Source organism: Crotalus tigris, unplaced genomic scaffold (assembly GCF_016545835.1).
Source record: "Crotalus tigris isolate CLP2741 ecotype Arizona unplaced genomic scaffold, ASM1654583v1 scf7180000019496.3020429, whole genome shotgun sequence".
NCBI classification, from domain to species: domain Eukaryota; kingdom Metazoa; phylum Chordata; class Lepidosauria; order Squamata; family Viperidae; genus Crotalus; species Crotalus tigris.
In genome coordinates this window covers 907,097-926,317 of record NW_024097566.1, presented here as the reverse complement: position 1 = coordinate 926,317, position 19,221 = coordinate 907,097, and the positions used below count along the sequence as shown (strand labels likewise).

The 19,221-nt window shown below is 42.2% G+C and overlaps 1 protein-coding gene across 5 annotated transcripts in view; it reads right to left on the bottom strand.

The window, feature by feature from the left end:
- Positions 1-19,221, bottom strand: part of ACSS3 (acyl-CoA synthetase short chain family member 3) — a 74,657-nt gene that overhangs the window by 17,091 nt on the left and 38,345 nt on the right. For all 5 annotated transcript variants that reach the window (XM_039362927.1, XM_039362928.1, XM_039362929.1 and 2 more), the window contains 2 exons: positions 16,640-16,791; positions 6,493-6,596 (listed from right to left, as the gene is read on the bottom strand). In XM_039362927.1, coding sequence (XP_039218861.1) covers positions 6,493-6,596; positions 16,640-16,791 — 256 coding nt within the window. The remainder of the gene's footprint in view (positions 1-6,492; positions 6,597-16,639; positions 16,792-19,221) is intronic.

Genomic DNA, 19,221 nt, shown 5'->3' with positions numbered 1-19,221 from the left:
CTTTACTTCGGGTTTGGAAGAAATATTATAGAAGTGATTCAAGAATTCCATTATGGGCTATTCCATGGCATGCAATAGAAGGAATAAGGAGAGGAGTTAAGATGGATACTATTTCTTATACACAATTACTTAAGTGGGATGGTAAAAATTGGCAATTAAAATCTATGGATGAATTAGCACAAGAAAATATTATTTATTCATGGTTTCAGTATAGACAACTATTGGAAAGGTGGAAGATAGATTATAATGTGGGCTTGCTTAGAGAGGATGAGAATTCGTTAAAACAAATTAGAGATCAAAGTTGAACCCATATTAAAAGAATTTATGGTGTCTTGGTGGAATTGGATTCAGAAGCAGAGCTAGTTAAAGATTGTATGGTTAAGTGGGCACAAAATTTTGATGAACCGATTTTATTAGATACATGGGAGATTATTTGGATGAGGAATGTTAAATTCACGCAAGCCCAAAACTTATGGGAAAATTTTTATAAAATGTTTTATAGATGGCACCTTGATCCACAAAAAATGTCTCGTATGTATCCAAACCTACAGCCTAAATGTTGGAGATGTGGTTGCTTGGATGCTACTTATTATCATATCTGGTGGTCATGTAAAAGTATAAAAGCTTTTTGGATTAAGATATGGTGGAATATTCAAATAATTTTTAAAAGAAGGATAAAATTTACTCTACAATTGTTTTTATTGGGTATTGTTCCGGATTGTGATGACAAAGAGATTATTTTAATGTTAAATTTAATTACTGCAGCTAGGTTGTTAATAGGGCAATATTGGAAGAAGGAATTTTTGCCTACTTTGCAAGAATGGTTTTTTAAAGTTTCCTACTTAGCGGAAATGGCAAAAATTTCGGCTTTCTTGAAAGATCAATCGCAAGAGAAGTATCTCTTGGTGTGGAAAAGATGGATAAATTTTATACAATATAAGTATGATATAAGAAAATATTATCTAGATTTTGAATAATTTATATCTAAAGTTTAAGATATTATCTAGAAGTGTAATTATTATTATTCTTTAATTTTTTATTTTTTTTATTTTTTTATCTTCTCTCTTTTTTTCCTCTTTTTGTTTTTTATATATAATGGAGTTAAAGTATTTTACAACTTGTTTATTGAGTGTAATTATATTTGCTTAAGGTTTATTTGGGCTTAAAACTTTTTTTCTTTTAAGTTCTAGTTAAGCCTGTATTCAGCTCTGGGAAGAATGGGGGAGGGTTTTGGGGTGGGCTGGGAGGGATTGGGGAAGGGGCTTTTATTGTAAAATTTTAAAAAATTTTAATAAAAAAAAAAATAAGAAGACTGAATCACTTTTTAAAAGTACAATGATTCAATCTTCCAAGTAGACAGCTTCTTCTCCTGGTTCCATAGAAGATTGATGAATAGTTAGTGGTGTGGACAAGTCTTTCCCTTTGAATATACAAGATATGCAGAAAGGGTTATTTGGCCAGCCAATAACTTTGTACAAAACCTGGCAAGCTTTGAGTTACAAATTCCTCCATACATGAATTTAGAAGTTGTTCAGCATGTTCTGCGAACTCCATTCTTGTTAATCAATCTTGTTTATCCCATAGTTGTATCATTGCTTGTAACTATTATGATAAAGAGGACAATGCCAGCTCCCTCATCTAATTCCTAAATGAAGACATCTGTCAATAAAAGGGGGAACAATTACTAAGAACAATGTTTTCACAAGATCACTTAGCAAAGTTTTCAAGGTATTGACAAGATATGTAATTAGGAAACCCAAATCAGGCAGCCCAAAAGTGCTATCTGCTAAGAATCTGGTTTTCCTTAAAAATATTCTTGGCAAAGATTCCACTAGTTATGAAAAAAGTCCCTAATTAAGAGGGGCTGCCAAGCCATCTCCAGATTTTATTGTTTATATTTCCTGTCTCTTAAAGTTATTGGAAAGTGGCAAAAGCCAGTAAAGAATCTGAACCTCGATAAGGTCCTGCACAACTGTCAGCTCCAAAAGTTCTGTCATTGCCATTCCTGGAGTTCCTGACATGTTGAAGGGATGTAGATTGTTACCTCTTTCTATATTAATTTTCTTCTATTTATTCAATCAAATCCTCTTTGGCCATTTCAACTGGGTTTGAACCTATTGAATTTTAAGAACCTATTGGTTCCTGCTGACTGGCCACTAGAGTATCAACACATTTCTTTAAGCATCTTGTAGCTAATGCATACGTGAAGATTTCTTGTAAAAAGGACATGATGTTCTGAACAGAGAAAGCACGAAGCTGAAAACACCAGCCTGAAGATGACGAATGGGACTTCGTCGAAACGTCGCCAAGACACTTCCAATTTTATGCGGGAGAAAACCTGAACAACCAAAGACCTACATACAAACACCCGCGAAAACCTCAGAAAACACACACACACACACACACACACACACACACACACACACACACACATATATATATATATATATATATATATATATATAAAAAATAAAATGAACACCACGGTAGTTAAAACTATAAAAAGTTTAATTAAAAAACGCCAAGCTTTCGCCGTCACCTGCCGGCATCATCAGGGCAACACATTTGATTTGCCACATGGACACAAATTTCAATCTCTCTCTCTCTTCTCCCCCCCCCATACAGTTTCAATGATTTAAAACATCCAAACTTCATTCCCTGTATTAAAATATTTCCTAGTAGGAAAGCACATGCCCATCTCCACATAACACAATACTTGAGCTTTTGTACAATTTTATGAGTTAGAGCCAGCATATGCTCCTCCCCTCCAAAAAAATCCAGCTGTATTCTTGGAAGTTAATGTCTAGCAGGTCCACAGAATAAATGGAACATGAAAAAGGAACAGACTAATGTCAAGCCAAAGAAATATCTGTTTAGCTAGATTACTAAGTCTGTTGTTAAAGATAGTTAATCTGGAAAAACATTGAAGAATACCAGTTTTAAGGATCTGGAGTCATATTTTTATTAATTAAGCAGGACAATCTATAGGAATAATGGCAAACAAGATATTTTGTCTTGCTTTTCATCCTATTGTGTTTATACACTGAGTGGCATCATTGAATTAGTTACTTCCTAAAATTCAGACAGCTGAAATGGTTATTTTACTTATTTAACTTCCCAGTTTGAAAGCGAAACTTTTCTTTCATAGCACATCCTACAGAATGGAGAAAAAAGCAATGAGGATCTTGATTACAGCTGTATTTTGGAAAGGAGAAGATAAACAGAGATGACTTGTTAAGGCAAAGAACAGAAATAACTTGAAGACTATTGCCAGTATTTTTTACTGTCTCGTGTACCAACATATCACAGCATTTGAATGAAAATCTTTATTTTTTTTTCCATTTTGAATAGAATCAAAACATCTTACTCATTTCCACCTTTAAGGTACTTAACAACTGATGTTCAATGGACAAGATGCAGATGATTAACACAAAAGAATCTCATATATTAGCGCTAAACATTTACAATGTAACTGCTTCCAAAAAAGCATTGTCTGCTTTAATGTCAGTAGACCACTCTAGACAAAAGAGAACATATCAGACATCTGCTATTTTTAAATATGTGAAAAACCATCTACAGCAAGGATTAGTGTTTCATAACCTCTTTTGTACTCTTTCTCCAGGAAAAGATCCATCAGGACTGCCTTAAATCTATCAAAGGATTATTCTTTCTACAAGACAAATTCAGGGAGTTTAATTCTCTGTTTCCTATTCACAAACCATCAGTATAAATATCTACGTCATCTAATGAGACTCTAGTCACAGAACAAGGGAAAAAGCTGTTGCTAGGCAACAGAAATGACATCAGCAACTGTAACATTTTCAGAGAAACATATAAAACTAATGGCAGTCAGAGCTTCTCTCGTTTATACAAATGAGATTGAAAAAACTTCCCCACCATCTCTCTCTCCTTTAGCACACCTTAAAATTATTTTGAGATTAGATCCATGTTTGAACTTAGATTAGTCTTCCTTTTGCTGCAGTCAGTGCATTTGCACGAGGGAAGGAGGGAGCTTGGAAAGAAACACTAGATTCATGCTTAATACACACAGTTTCAGAAGAAAGTGATGCCATACGTATGCCGTTCCAAAATTAGAAGAAATGAGAAAAAATGCATGTGGAAATACCTTCAGAGGAATAAGGCTGGGCTACCAAGAGAGGTATTGAAATTGGGGTGGTGTGGGAACATGCATTTTTCTAATTTTGACAGCACTTTGAAAAGCTGGCTGAAATAAATGGTGATTCCCAGGTAAGATTTGTATCATCACCATTAAAAATCCCAGAAGAAACGAAAGAAAATGGACATATAGTATTGTTTTCAAAACATTCTGGCCTCTCTCACTAAATAAATGCAATCTTCTTATTTGGACAATTGAGAAACAAAAACCACCCAACCCTACAATTTCTATAATGTCTCCTTTAACTCTATATTTGGCAAAATCTTTTCATCACTTTTATTTTTAAAGTGGGATTCACAGTATACTAACCTAAGTGTTATTACCAGGTAAGTTAACTAAATGTCTTTTTTTTCTGTATTACACATGATAGTAAATCATACATATAAATGTATGTATCCTTTGTCTATTTTATTAATTCAATTTTATTCAATTTGTATCTGCCTGATTCCCAGTTACTTGGCTATTCCCCACTACCAGCTACCTTTAAGAATTTATACTAATTAGTCTCTACTTAATTAGTTCAAATTCTTAAACATCTCTACTTAATTATGTGTAATCCCACGTAATCCTCCATTTAGTAAGACTACACATAAATCTGCTTCATAGAGTTTCTCCTAAGCTTTATGAAAAAAATCCCCAGTTCTGCCATTTGTTATACATTCTTGTTCACATGTCAGTTCCAGCTGCAGCTCCTTCAGATACTTTAAACAGGTAATATTATGAACTGTGCTGTATTTTAACCCTGGTACATATTTTTCCACTTGTCCTCTATAAATTGTCCTGCTAATAGTACATTGAGGAATGCTGTAAAATTAATTATAGTGACCAGCAATAATGAGCACAGCAGTAAGAAAGCTTTGACTTAATGGAAGGGAAGGAAGAAATTTAATACATTGAGGAACTATAGAGATCTATTTATTGGGGTCATTTGGTATTTTAGATGGCTCTAGAGATAGTTGTTGTGGATCATCTATTTAAGAGGATGTGGATATATTCTCTGTAGTGCTTGAGGACCAGGACAAAACCAAGGGGTGAACGCTTTAGAGAGATTCAAACCCAAAGCCAGGATAAATTTCTTGATCATGAGTAGCTATTAAACAGTGGCACAGCTTGCTTCCTGGAATTATAGGTGGTCCATCATTGGAGGTTTTCAAAAAAAAAAATGGACACCCATGTGTCTGAGATGGCCTGGGTATCTTTGCCCTGGGCAGCATTTCTGAACAACTTCCATTTTTATTTTATAAGCTGAGAATAATCAGATGGAGCAGAGGGCCTCTACCCAGCCCATTCTAGACATAACTGGCACTTCAGCTGCTACTCAGTTTCATCCAGAATGTTTGTTTGTTTTTATAGCAAAATCTCCTTGAAGCCAATTCACAGAGACTCTCAATAGTCATTTCTCAGTGGTGAATTGCAGCATATTCTAACATCGTGACAACATAAAGCTTCTGTTCATTACTGTTAAATCAACACTCTGGCCAGTGAATATAGATAAATCATTAATAAACACATGGCTGGAGTTTGGTTGACTTTTTTTTTTTCTTCCACTTGAGTTGGATGAAGCAAAGGAACAGCTGCAGCAATGGCTCCATGTCTTTCAGGATGAACTATGACAACAAAACTATTCAAGAAGTACTCATGATTCAATGCATGAGGGAAACTGCATCACTTCTATGTTTTCTATGTGTTCAACCTCATGGCAATATTGGGACCAAAGGCAAAGGATGGTGAATTTGCTCTCTGCAATCTCTCAAATAATCCAAATGGTTACTGATGGGTTGGATTAGATAAAGAGATGTAACTGGCATCAGAAAACTCATTTTTCAGAGACACTTTCTCCAAGGCCAGTGCTCTCCCCATTTAAAACTCTACCTTTTTTCAAATACCTATCAGATTGCAACTGGTAGCTATTTTCTCCCAACATTTGTTACCAGTTTTGAGGTGTAGTTCAACTGATAGGAGAAAAAAAAATCTACTATATGTAATTTTTACATAGCTGGAGTTCTCCTACTGGTGTATTTCAGCTCTAGTCCTTCCCATTTTACATACAGATAAGAGAAATATTTTTCTACTAAATAAGCGCATATTAATCTTTTGTTTTCCCAAGATAATAGTATCCAGTTAATTCATGATTCTTACATAAACACAATAAATCAAGACAATAGAAGGTACAGATATAGTAAAAGAAACCAAAATGAAGTGGGAAGACAATAAGTAGCTATAAGAAGGAATCCAAATTAATAAAAAAATACAAACTTATTTAAGGTGCCCCACATGTGAACTAATCTGAAACAAAAATTTCAAGAGGTACTCACCAGTTTGCCACCAATGATCCAAAACTGGTACCTTGAAAATCTTTTTGCACCATTCTAATGTATCCACATCACAGCGTTCACCGGCTACAAATAACGTTCTAAACCTACATTAAATAGGATTATTTTCAACATTACTTTCCTACCAAGAAACATAAACCTATAATAGATGCAGTTATGTATACTCACTTTTTTTTTTTACATTTTATATTTGAATGCTATATCAGCAGTGAGGGCAAAGTGAAAAGAGCCTTGTCTTACCTGAATGCTTTTTCTCATCAGGAGGGTGTAGAATCCATTGATTGGGTAATTTAATCCCTCCTGCTCAGACTAAGAAACAAAAAAACTTTGCCACGCCTCCTTCTGGGTGTGACTTTCCCCAGTTTTTTCGAGGCGAAGCATCCAGACGCAAGGCTCCAAACAAAAACATGCATGCCTAGACTAACACTAACAGGGTGGGTGTGGATTCTACACCATCCTGATGAGAAAAAGCGTTCAGGTAAGACAACACTCTTTTCTCCATCAGAATGGATGTAGAATCCACTGATTGGGACACACCAAAGCTGCTCATGTCCCTACAGGGAGGGAAGTCTAGGTTTGTGTCCCCTGAGAACCAACCACTCGCTGTAGGACTCTCCTTCCGAAAGCAGCCTCCGCTGCTGCAAACTGATCTATTCTGTAATGTTTTATGAATGAGGAGGGAGAGGACCAAGTCGCTGCCCTGCAAATCTCCTCGAGTGATGCTTGGGTAGACCAGGCCGCCGAGGCAGCAGCACTATGTGTAGAGTGAGCTGTAATATGTGAAGGGACTGGAAGGGACTGAGAAATATAAGCCCTGGAAATACACGCCCTAATCCACCGCCCAATAGTAGAGGAAGAGACCTTCCAACCCATGGTAGAGGGCTGAAAGGACACAAATAATGCCTCAGATTTCCTGAAGACCGAGGTTCGTTTAATGTAATGGCGCAGGGCCCTGCGCACGTCCAAGGTATGCCACCGTCTTTCCAGACGGTGGGAAGGGTTAGGACAGAAGTTAGGAAGGACTAGGTCCTGAGAACGATGAAACCCTGTATTGACCTTAGGAATGAATGCAGGATCCAGCCTGAGGACCACTCTGTCCTCATGGAATGTGCATAAGTCCTCCCTGACCGATAAGGCAGCCAATTCTGAAATTCTCCTGGCCGACGTGATGGCCACTAGGAAGGCCACCTTCAGTTTTAAGGAAGTGAAAGGAGCAAGTGCTCAGAGGTTCGAATGGAAGAGAAACTAAGGCCTGTAACACCCTGGACAGGTCCCAGGATGGGTAACGATGAACCGTAGGTGTCCCTACGTTGGCCGCGCCCTTGAGAAAGGCACTAACTGCTGGATGTTGAGACAGGGAAACTTGGTTGTCACAGGTGAGGACCGTCGACAAGGCAGCTAACTGCCGACGTACGGTACTGGTTAAGACCTCTAGTTAACCCCTCAAGTAAGAAGTCCAATATGTCTGGAATGGTGACAGCAAGCGGCGAAAGTCACTTTTTTGTACACCAAGAGCAGAAACCTCTCCAAGTGGCGTCATAGATCCTGTTGGTCGAGGGACGCCGCGAGGCCTGGATGACAGAGATAACCTCAGAGGAGAAAAACTGTTTGGCTAGACTCTCCCGCTCAAGTGCCAAGTGGCTAATTGAAGCCACTGCGGGTCCGGATGATGGAGGTTCCCCTGGCTGAGAGCTACTTGGTCCGGGGGAATCTTCCATGGTGGTGAGAGCGACAGGTCCACCAGGTCGGCAAACCACGGGCGTCTTGGCCAATATGGAGCAACTAAGATCAGCTCCGCCTGTTCCTGGAGGAGCTTGCGGATAGTTGCTTGTAGTAGTGGAAGAGAAGGGAAGGCATAAAGTACGCCCTCCGCCCATCTGCTCCGGAGGGGGTCCGTTCCCTCCGCCCCCCTCGATGGGAACCGGGAAAAGAACCTGGGGAGCTGAGCGTTGTTTGGGGAGGTGAAGAGATCTAAGATGGGCTGCCTGAACCTGTGTGATATTTCCCTGAACAGATCTGAGTCCAGTTTTCACTCTGAGTGATCCACTGTGGCCCTGCTCAGGGAGTCTGCCTGTTGATTCGCCTCCCCCGAGATGTGTTCCGCTCTGATGGAACTCAGAGTGGACTCTGCCCAAAGTCCTATGGCCAGGGCTTCCTGCATGAGTGACCAAGAGTGGGTCCCCCCTTGTTTGTTTACGTGAGCCTTGGCCGCAATGTTGTCTGTCAGGACCAACATGTGTTTCCCTGACACAAAGGGAGAAAACCTTTGGAGAGCCAGGTGGATGGCCCTGAGCTCCAGCCAATTTATGTTGTGTGTCAGGTCCAAACTGGACCACTGACCCTGAGCTATGTGGCTCTGAAGATGTGCCCCCCAACCAAACAGACTGGCGTCTGTGGTCAGGGTAATTCTGGGAGGTTCCTTGAAAAGGGTACCTTTGCTCAAGGCGAAGTCCACCATAGAAGGGAGGTCAGAGTGTGATGGGGAACCCTGACTTTCCTGTTGGAGGCACTGACTTTGTGTCTTTGAAAGGGAAGGAGGAACCACTGGAGGTTCCTGGAGTGTAGCCTGGCCCATGGAACAATGCCCAAGCAAGAGACCATCTTCCCCAGGAGTTGGGATAGTTGTACCAGTGGTACCCTCTTTTCTCTTCGGATCTGCTGAGCCAGCTTCCGAATGCTGACTTGACGCTCCTTGCATAGGCTGGATATACCTTGCATAGACTGGAATCTATCAATGCTCCCAGATGGAGCAGGCATCTTGTGGGGGTAGTGTGACTCTTTTTGAAATTCACGGAAAACCCGTGATCCTGAAGTGTTTGAATTGTGATTGCCAGGTCCGACTGACCTGATCGGAAAGATTTGGACTGTATCAGTATGTCGTCTAGGTAGCACTGTACCCATATGGGCTTCATCCTTAGATGAGCTGCCAGCACGGCCAAGACTTTTGTAAAGACCCTCGGGGCAGATGATAGGCCGAACGGGAGAGCTCGGTACTGGTAGTGACTGCGTGCGTAACAGAACCGCAGGAACCTGCGGTGTTCCTGGATGATCGGAATGTGTAGGTAAGCCTCTGTCAGGTCGATGGAGGAAAGGAAATCCCCCTTCCTGATACTTGCCAAGATGGACTTTAGGGTCTGTATCTTGAATTTCCTGTAAGTGAGGAAGTAATTTAGACCTTTTAGGTCCAGTATTGCCCTCCAACCGCCTGAGGCTTTGGGAACTACAAACAGGATGGAGTAGAACCCTTCCCCGATCTGGTCCTGAGGAACCCTTTCTATGGCTCTGATCTCTAATAAATGTGTGATGGCTGTCGTGACTAGTTGTGATTTTGAAGTATTGTTTGAAACCGGGCACTGTATGAAACGATCTGGGGGAGAAGATCGAAACTCTAGAGAGAGACCCCTTCTTATTGTCTCCCTGACCCAAGCGTCCGTAGTTGCCCTGCCCGAAAGGGCTGTCTCCAGTCCCAGGAGCTACTGGGACGGAATGCTGGTCTATGATAATCCTGCTGGGGCCGTCTATCCAATTTTTTGGAGGGATGGGCCATCACCTTGCGCTTGTCCTTCCCTTCAATAATGTGAGGCTCTAGCACTGGGCTGAAAAGGTGGGTGCCACTGTACTTAGATGTTGCTAGGCGCCACTTTCCCTTTAAATCAGTGTGCCATTGCTTCAACCAGAGCAGCCTGCGTGAAGCCACTGAGGCAGCAATAGATCTGGCCGAACATCTGGCCGAGTGCAAGGAAGCATCCGCAATATATTCGGATGCTGCCACGACTTTGCCTATTGCTTGGTGCGCTCTGACCTGATCTGGCGGAATGAGCGCCTGGAGTTCCTGCATCCACATGATCGCTGAACGTGCAAAGAAGGAGGAAGAGGTTGCCGCCCTTATGGCCCAAGCTGAAGATTGGTGAGCTCTACGAAAGGAGAACTCGAACTTTTTGTCCTCAGCCTTCAAGAATTCAGCCATGTCCCCAGAAACTGCTGTATTGGAGAACAGAGAAGTCAGCAGAACATCCATAGATGGAATTTCTAGAAGAGAAGCGAAAGAAGAAGAGACATTGTAAAATTTCTTGTCCAAACTGCTCTGGGAAGGCGTGGTAGCTAGTGAAGCCCACTGCTTTTCCACTGTAGTCTTGAAGACTAGTGGACATGGGATCTGCGGGTCCTCCTTGACCTTTTCCGCAAACAAGGGGTTTGCTTCCCGGTTGGCTGAGGAAGATGGTGCCTCCTCCTGGGCCGAGGTAAGTTTTACCGTGTCAATGGCCTTTATGAGGAGAGACCGAAAAACGGACGGATCAAAGAGACCAGAAGAGGTCACCTGCTCAGGTGTTGGTTCCTCCTCCTCAGACAAAGGAGTGTCTGCTACCCCTCGCTCCACTGACCCCTCCTCCCCTAATTGTGAGGAGGTTTCCGAAACATTGGAGCTAGGTCTAGTGCCACACTCCGCCCGAGGTGGGGGAATGGAAGTGGGAGAAGTAGGATGCGACTGCACCTGTCTGCCTTCAGTGGATAACATAAACTGCCTGAATGCATGGTGCATAAAGGCCTGGAATTGAGCCTGGGACCACATTTCCCCTTGGTCCCTGGAGCTGGCCCCAACCTCCGTTGAGGCACGCCTGTTCTCAGTTGTATGGTGTGACAGTGAAGGGGAGGAACGAGGAGGACCAACCTGCTCAGTTTCCCCCTGAGGAGACCGAGGCCTTGGGGCATCCTGCGATGATTCAAATTGAGGTTCCGACAAAGGGGCGTCCAGTGGGGCGGGGGAAACCATTTCAGCCCCACTGGACCTGAGCCTTTGTGCCTTGGAGAATTCTCTCTCCAGTGCTAGGTGTCTCCTTGTGGCCTCTCACCCGGCTGACTTGGAGGTATCTTTAGAAGACAAATGTTTGGTTTTAGCTTTTTTCTTCCCCCCCCACGTCCAATTCCTCTGATCTGCGCTTTGCTTGTGCGGGGGGGGCACTGGTCTGAGATGCCTGGGGTGAGGAACTGTCTGCCATTGCAATCAAGGTACTCCTAGGCAGTTGTACCTACAGCTGGGGGGAACCAACACGCAGATCACAGTCAGAAATGGAAAACTGATCCTCACTCTGAACAGAAGGCAATGGCAAGAGCAGCCAGACAGTGTTCTAATGCTGTCTGCACAGGCCCTGTGACAAAAGGTCACTGACAAACTGAGAACAGGTGGTCAAAAAAGAAGATCTCTTTGCCCTCCTTTTCTAGGCCTTAAGCCCAGAAAATAACACCTTGGCCTGCTCAGATGCAGGCAAGGCCCACACCTGGGGTAGTCCCCGCAAGCTGCACCACAAGCACTGTGGTACACAAATATCTTCCCCCCACTGAACGGGTCTGCTCACAGACCAAGGCACTCAGGCAACAAATCCAAATCTGCGATAATGCAGGAATAACTGCAAATGATGTTGTAAATAAATTTAATTAGGCCTCCAAAATGGCGTCCGCCACATGGGCCCTCTTAGTAACAGCCGCGCTAAGCCATGTGGTCAAAATGGCGGCTGCTAGGCCTGAAAACCCTTGGAGAAGCAAGGAGGGAAAACCCTGGGGTCTGTTTAAAAGGAGAATCTGGAAAATGAAAAAAGGCTTGACTTTTTTGTTTCCTCCCCCCCCCAGGTCCCCAAGCACTTGCGATTGGTAGCAGCTGTGATCCGGAGTCAGGAAAAGTCTCCCTCGAGGCCTCGAGGTGAGAAATAGTGCTCCGGAGGCCTCCGCACAGGCAAAACAATCTCCGCTGTCTGGCTGATTGATGGATCGCGAAGAGTCTACAGATCGTCGAAGGGAGCTCCCTTCCGAACGAAAGCCTGCAGCCTCCCCTTTTTCAAAGCTCAAAGGGCTGCAGAGGAGCAAGGACAGAGTCCTTATCCCCACACACACACAATCTCCAAGGATTTCTGAGTTGTGAAGCAAAAGCCAATTTAGATCAATTTTGAATTTAAGAGTAGCCAAGTTCAATGATAAATCCCCCCCCAAAAAAACCAATTAGAGAAGCAAGCTAGCTGAGGAGCCTTCCAAAACGCGTCTAGCTGAGCTCGAGACTAAGAAAAAATTGGGGAAAGTCACACCCAGAAGGAGGCATGGCAAAGTTTTTTTGTTTCTTAGTCTGAGCAGGAGGGATTAAATTACCCAATCAGTGGATTCTACATCCATTCTGATGGAGAAAAGTCAAGTTGACTTCATTCCAATCACACTTTCAGGTAATGAAAAATAATTACATGAATTTATTTTGATCAATTACCTCCCAATTATCCTCGGGTCACTTAAATATTATTTGTAATACTTTGGGAGGTTTCTGAATTCATAGATATGATTTTTTTAAGGATCACTTGTAACCCTGGAGCCTCAGATACTCTATTTTACAAGGATTTCCAAATGGGTAATCATGTTAGTTTACTGCAGCAAAAGAACCTTTTAGTAAGCTGGATTGATTGTTCATTGTTTGTTCAAGGATTATTACATTTTTCTTTTGCCCAGCAAACGTACATAATTTTCAAGTAGCTGATGGCATGTGATGGTAAAACAAGACTCTTCTATCATTACACACACACACACCCAGCACATTATTAGATGAAGAAAATATCTTGTATAGATGTAGAGAGCAGAAAGAACGGCCCTGAAGAAGATGAAGAAGAGTTGCTACTAAGGCAGTGGTCAGATAAGAGGGACACAGAGTCTCAGCTAATATAGTAAAATGAGTAAATGTTTCAGACAGGTGCCTCCCTAGATAACACAAAGATAAAGGAAGGATTCAGACTTACAGGATTCTGTTACTATAGCTGTTACAATTACAATGGTACTGACTTACAACAGAGCTGGGTAATAAATAAATTTATGCAAATGTGTAGAGGTTTGCAAGAAAGAGTAAGGAAATTAACTTGAGTGCTAGGGGATCTGATTCTGATTCCATCTGTAGTGGATGGAAGTTGAAATCAAAGACAGTAGAACCATTAGATACTAAGGCCGTGGTGGCGAATCTATGGCACGTGTGCTACAGGTGGCATGCAAAGCCATCCCTGTGGACACATGCACCATTGCCACAGGCAGAGAGATGCAGGGCCGGCTCCTCCCCTCTTCCTCCCCACACCTGCGGAGTCTGGAACAGCTACGAGAGCTGGGTGGGTTAAGGAAACCTATAAAAGGAGCAGTTTTGGTGGAAAAGTGAGTGAGCGGCCTTTGGAAGCAACCAGTGGTGAGTTTCAAATCATTTAACAACCAGTTCTCTGACTCGTCTTCCCTCCATCTTGGTCAGGCTGGGCTGCTCAGGGGGTCAGCTGGGGTGTGGGCAGGAGGGTGGGAGTCATCAGGTCCTGGCTGGGGGAAGGCGAGGAGGTCTGGCTAGGGGGGGTGGGATGCCTCCACGGAGGAAAGCCGCCCCCCCACCAGCCGAGCCTCTCGTCCACACTGCGGTCACGTAGGATTGCATAGAAGGGCCACCAGGCAGGGGGCTGGAGGGGCGGCCAGCAGGGGGAAATCAGAGCCATCTCCCTTCCACAGTGCAGCCCAATCAGCGTAAGCGGAGATGGCCCCAGGATGGCAGGAAAGGAGCCCTCACCTGGTGTGGGCCGTGTCTACACGGTGGCTCTGACAGGGGCGGCAGCTGCTGCTTCTCCTGCTGCTCCGAGCCCCTTGAAAAGCCAACCACACAGGGAAGTAGGAGACAGCAGCAGTGATTCCTGCAACACCAAGCCGTCCGGCAGCAGATCTGGAAGTGAAGCTGTGCCGCCCATACTCGTGCTAGTGGAGGCAGTGGTGGGAAAAGGTCAGCTATGGCATATGCCCACCTCTCCCTGCTGCCACCCCATGGCCCGGAAGCGCACGCAGGACAATGTGTGACAGCAGTGGCAAAGGATGGGCGCATGCCAGATTCCTCCTTTCCCCTCCGCCACTGCCCCCACCAGCGTGAGGATGGGTGGCATAGCTTCGCTTCCGGATCTGCTGCCTGACATCATCGGCCCCCATACACAGAGGCAGCTGGTCCCCGGCTGCCCCTCCATCTCCTCCTGCTTCCCTGCATGGTTGACTGGTCAGAGCAGCAACAGAAGCCACTCCCATCAGAGCCACCATGTAGACACAGCCCGCACCAGGTGAGGGCTCCTTTCCGGCTATCCCGGGGCTGTCTCCACCAATGCCAATGGGGCTGCACTGCGGAAGGGAGATGGCGGCTCTGATTTCTCCCTGCCGGCCGCCCCCCCAGCCCCTGCCTGGTGCCCCTTCTATGCCCCACCACTGGTTGCTTCTAAATGCTGCTCACTCATTCTCCCACCAAAACTGCTCTTTTATAGGTTCTCTCACCCCACCCATCTCTCACAGCTGTTCCTGGATTCCACATGCATGGAGAGGGGGAGGGGCCCGGGCCTGCGTCCCTCTGTGGCAATAACACGCGTGCCCATAGAGACGGCTCTGCATGCCGCCTGTGGCATGCGTGCCATAGGTTCACCACCAAGGGGTTAAAAGAAATAGAGATGGAAGAAACAAAGCTTAGATTTGTTCATTAAGAAAAGAAAAAAATGCTATTGTGCGTGCAAAAGACAGGCACACATTCACAGACCTTTAAAGCCAAAAGAGAAGAGCAGAAGAACAATAGCTAGTAAAAGAAAATGATTGTAAGAGGCAGCCTGGGGAGATAAAGGGAATAAGGGACAACATTCCTCTCCTTGCAGTACTGTGCCCTGCTGGGACTTCACTCCTATAGAGATATGCTGAGATAATTTTGAAGAAAGTATGCAGTAACAGTTAATCAAAAGTAAGAGTCCTGGGAAAGAATAAAGCATAAGAAACAAACTCAAAATAATTCCACCTTGATTCTCTCTGGCATGTGAGGGGGCAAAGGGAAACTCCATAGTCTTTCTAGTTTTGTTTATTATACCATACAATAATAATGTGACATTCCTGTAATCTTTGTATTGCTTCTTGGCCAAATTCAAAAGGCTCACAACTCCCTGCAGCCACATAATCTTATGGTTAAGTGCACGAGATTCAGATTAGTTAGCACAAACAACCAGTGAGGGGAGATGCTGTAGAAGCTGCCAAGTTTCAGGCTGTCAAGCAAGAGAATTGTCCAGTGGATTTTGGGGGGGGGGGACCTAACTTTCATTTTCAGAGGCAGACAGGATTTAAACTGGCCAATGGGGAAGATCCAGAGGGGATCAAGCAACCAAGAGAAGAATGAGAAAATTCCACAAGACTTTTATAAAAGCAGCTTGTGGCTGTATTTTTATTATGGGAGCACTTTAAGTGGGCATTGTGCTTTTGAAATGTACTGTTCAGGAGATTGCTCAGACAATTGAGAAGATGAACTGCTATCTCTAGGCAAGCTTCTCATTCTCTGTGAACTCAGTAACTGTTACCTCAAGTCATTCTTGTCCTTGTGTAATATTGGCTATGTATCTGTATGGCTATTATTTGGTTAAGGCAAATAGTACACTTATTCTTCTGTACATAACAAAAGGTTTATATTTTTTTTTCTTATTGGGTGTTCCAGGAGGGAAGGAGAAAATCACCCTTTAGAGTCCTCCTGATTCCATTTGGAATCAGCTTCTTAAACTCAGAACCAGCTACTGTGCCAAAACAGTACAATGGTAAAGTAGATTATTGCAGAAGATAATTACCCTGTTCAATTAAAAATACAAGTTTCACTCCAGTTCATTGTCCAGTTCTATCTACTATAAAGGCAGAAGTATAGAAAATAATACTTCTTCGCCAACATATTCTAATACAGTATGCTAGAGTTTCAAAAACTAAATAATATGAATAGGCCTAACAATAAAGAAAAGTGGCAATAATATTAGAAAATAATGTTTGCTAAAAACAAAAGAATTAAGTTACCAGGTAACTGAAATTATCTGACAATATCTTTCAAATAGATCCTGAATAAAAGAAATGAGATTAGAAGTACATCTGTCATTTAACAGTCACTGATGAATTACTTGGAATAAATAAACACAAAACAAGTTTAATGAGAACAAAGCCATATTTTGTTCTTGCTGTCCTAGTTTGTGGAGCTTATGCTATTTGTCCTATCAAGGCCCATTTTAATGTTATTTCTGTTTTCTAGGGCTTTGCTATCATACCCAATTTTGCATCATTTGCAAATATGATAAGCAAAGAGACCAAAATTCACCTTGTCAAATTGTACTGTTTCCCCAGGACAGCCTCAGGGTCCTGTTGACGGATTGCTCTAATTGCAGTTGGTGCAGTAAAAAAAGCCACTACTCCATATTCTGACAGCACACGGAAAAAAGCACCTGCATCTGGAGTTCCTACAGGTTTTCCCTATAAAGAGATTAGTTTTAAAAATATAATTGGGTAAAAAGTATTTCATAATTCTTTTGCAGTTTAAAGGCTCATTGCAACTATGGCATCAACTTGTCAGCAGAATGGTGACATAAATTTGTATGGACATGAGGAAATTATTCATATGTACCCACATTAGTGTGTCAAAGCTGTCTGGTGAAGCACTGAATAAATTAGTGAGGTACCAAAAAAACATGTCTTGCAAGTACTGCATCAAATTGTCACCAGGTAATTATTAACCTATTGCATACACATCTCAATAGGTACAAACCCAGGCTGACTTTGTTGACCTTCAAGCAGACTGAAGTCTGATTAATATTACTTGGGAATCCCAGACCCTCCCTCTCCCTCTCCCTCCCTCTCCCTCTCTCTTTCTCTCTCTCATAATGTGGTTCATTTATGTTCACAATCCTATACAGTTTTTCAGCCCCAGTTTGAGCAGACTTTTAGTCAATGGTATCTAGACCTTTTTTTGTGCAAGTGAGGACCATGGTGGATGGGGTAATGATGCACACCTGAATTGGGGGGGAAGGGGCTTCTTCTCTTTCCATGAGTCATTCTTTTGGTTCCTTTTACCTATATAAAGTTATCTCAGAGGTTAGCCTGACATTGGGAATGCTTTCTCTTTCAAAATTAGCCTTTTAAATTCCTCAACAACCTAATGTAAGTATTTTCAAGAAAAATCACTATCTTAGTAACCTGCCTGGGCCTTGCAGGCATCTTCAGTAAGATTTCTTGTTGTTCCCACAGTGGAATAAAGCAATTGGCTATAAGGTACAGAGGTCCACTGATCAAATATCCTACTGGAGAATACTTGCCTGGTACCCACAACATCCCACTTCCCCCCACATACAGTGTTTCTCTGTAATCTTAGTTCAACCTTCTAATTATAACTTCTATAACAAAGGCTATAAGATGCAGAAGAACAGCCTGAGCATCCAAGCCACCCTATTTGTCAAAATTACTAGTGATGGTAACTTTACAAACTGGTTATTTACTAACACTGTACAGCTTGCTGATTAATCTGACCTCATGATGGAACCAGAATAAAAAATGTATAAAAACAAAAATGTATGTATGTATGTACATGTGCTGGTCAGAGTATATAGCCATCTGGTCAGAGCATATAGCTAGCTTAGGAATTAAGAACTGTTCCCTTAAGGGATAGCCTTCTGGGTAATGTAGTTTATGTTACTTGGTCATATCTGTGTTAGGATTGGCCACTGGGAGGGACTTGTGTTTATTACGGGATATCCTGATTACGTGCCAGTCAGCGAAATCTCCATGAATCCTAGCCACGAGGGCTGGTAGCTCTGTTAGAATGGAGGAACCTATTTTCCTTTTACCTATGCAATGGGTCCAAATTACAACCTATATTCCAGAAGAATCTCTACAGTAACAAGTTATTGACTTGAGGATGCCTGATGAATAAAGTGAATGAATGAATGAATGAATGAATGAATCCTTCCATGGAGTTATTCTGCCTGTATCAAGTCATATCTAACAACAATTTCCTTTGCTTGAAACAGGAAAGTACACATACATACACATACAGACACGCACAGTATAAATGAAATTGGTTTGTTCTCACTACTTAGATGTTTATTTAGTTTATTATTTCTAAAATAATAACTGAAAAAGAAAAAACAAAACACAAAGATAATCATGACAGAAATATATACATTATCAGAAAAATGCATAATGTTATTTTTAAAACAGTTGTTTCTAAAACTCACTGCTTTGGAATTTGAACAAAACATAGTTCTCCAGATGGCATATAATGAAGAAAAAGTATTTAATTTAAAATCAGAGGGAAAAGCTTCCAATCTTCTCTAGTGTGTAGACATGTGGAATATGCAAGATCCAATCTCGTTTTAGCTTGCTTACATAGTGCTAAAAGGGATAAGAGGGTTTTACAAATTATGTTTCTCCAAGAAGACTTCCTAATCACCTCAGAACCAGACATTCCATATGAGACTGATGAAAAGCACTACTACTAAAAGTAGTAATAACACATGTTAATGAACAGAGGAATTGTACAATAGTGGCCAAAATTGTGGAAACCTTTTGGGAAAAGTGTATTTTTGAGGTTTGATGTATTCTATGAAAAGGTATAGCCAAATAACCAGAAAAAAGAAGCACAAGTTGCTTAGGTTGATATCAGGTAGCTTTCCTTCATCTGATTGTAGCCAATGAGCATGAGTGTTTAAAGAACCAATCAGGTGTCATCTTGTTTTGGCAATGAGCCAATCAGATCACAGTAGGATTCAGATATTGATGTCATGTATTAAAGCTGAGAGGAAGACATTTGTCAGTGTGTTATGTGATCACTATCAAGTTGGTTGGGTTTTTTTTTTCTTTCATTTAGTGAGCTTGTAAAACGTAATAAAATTAAAGTAATGGTGCAAA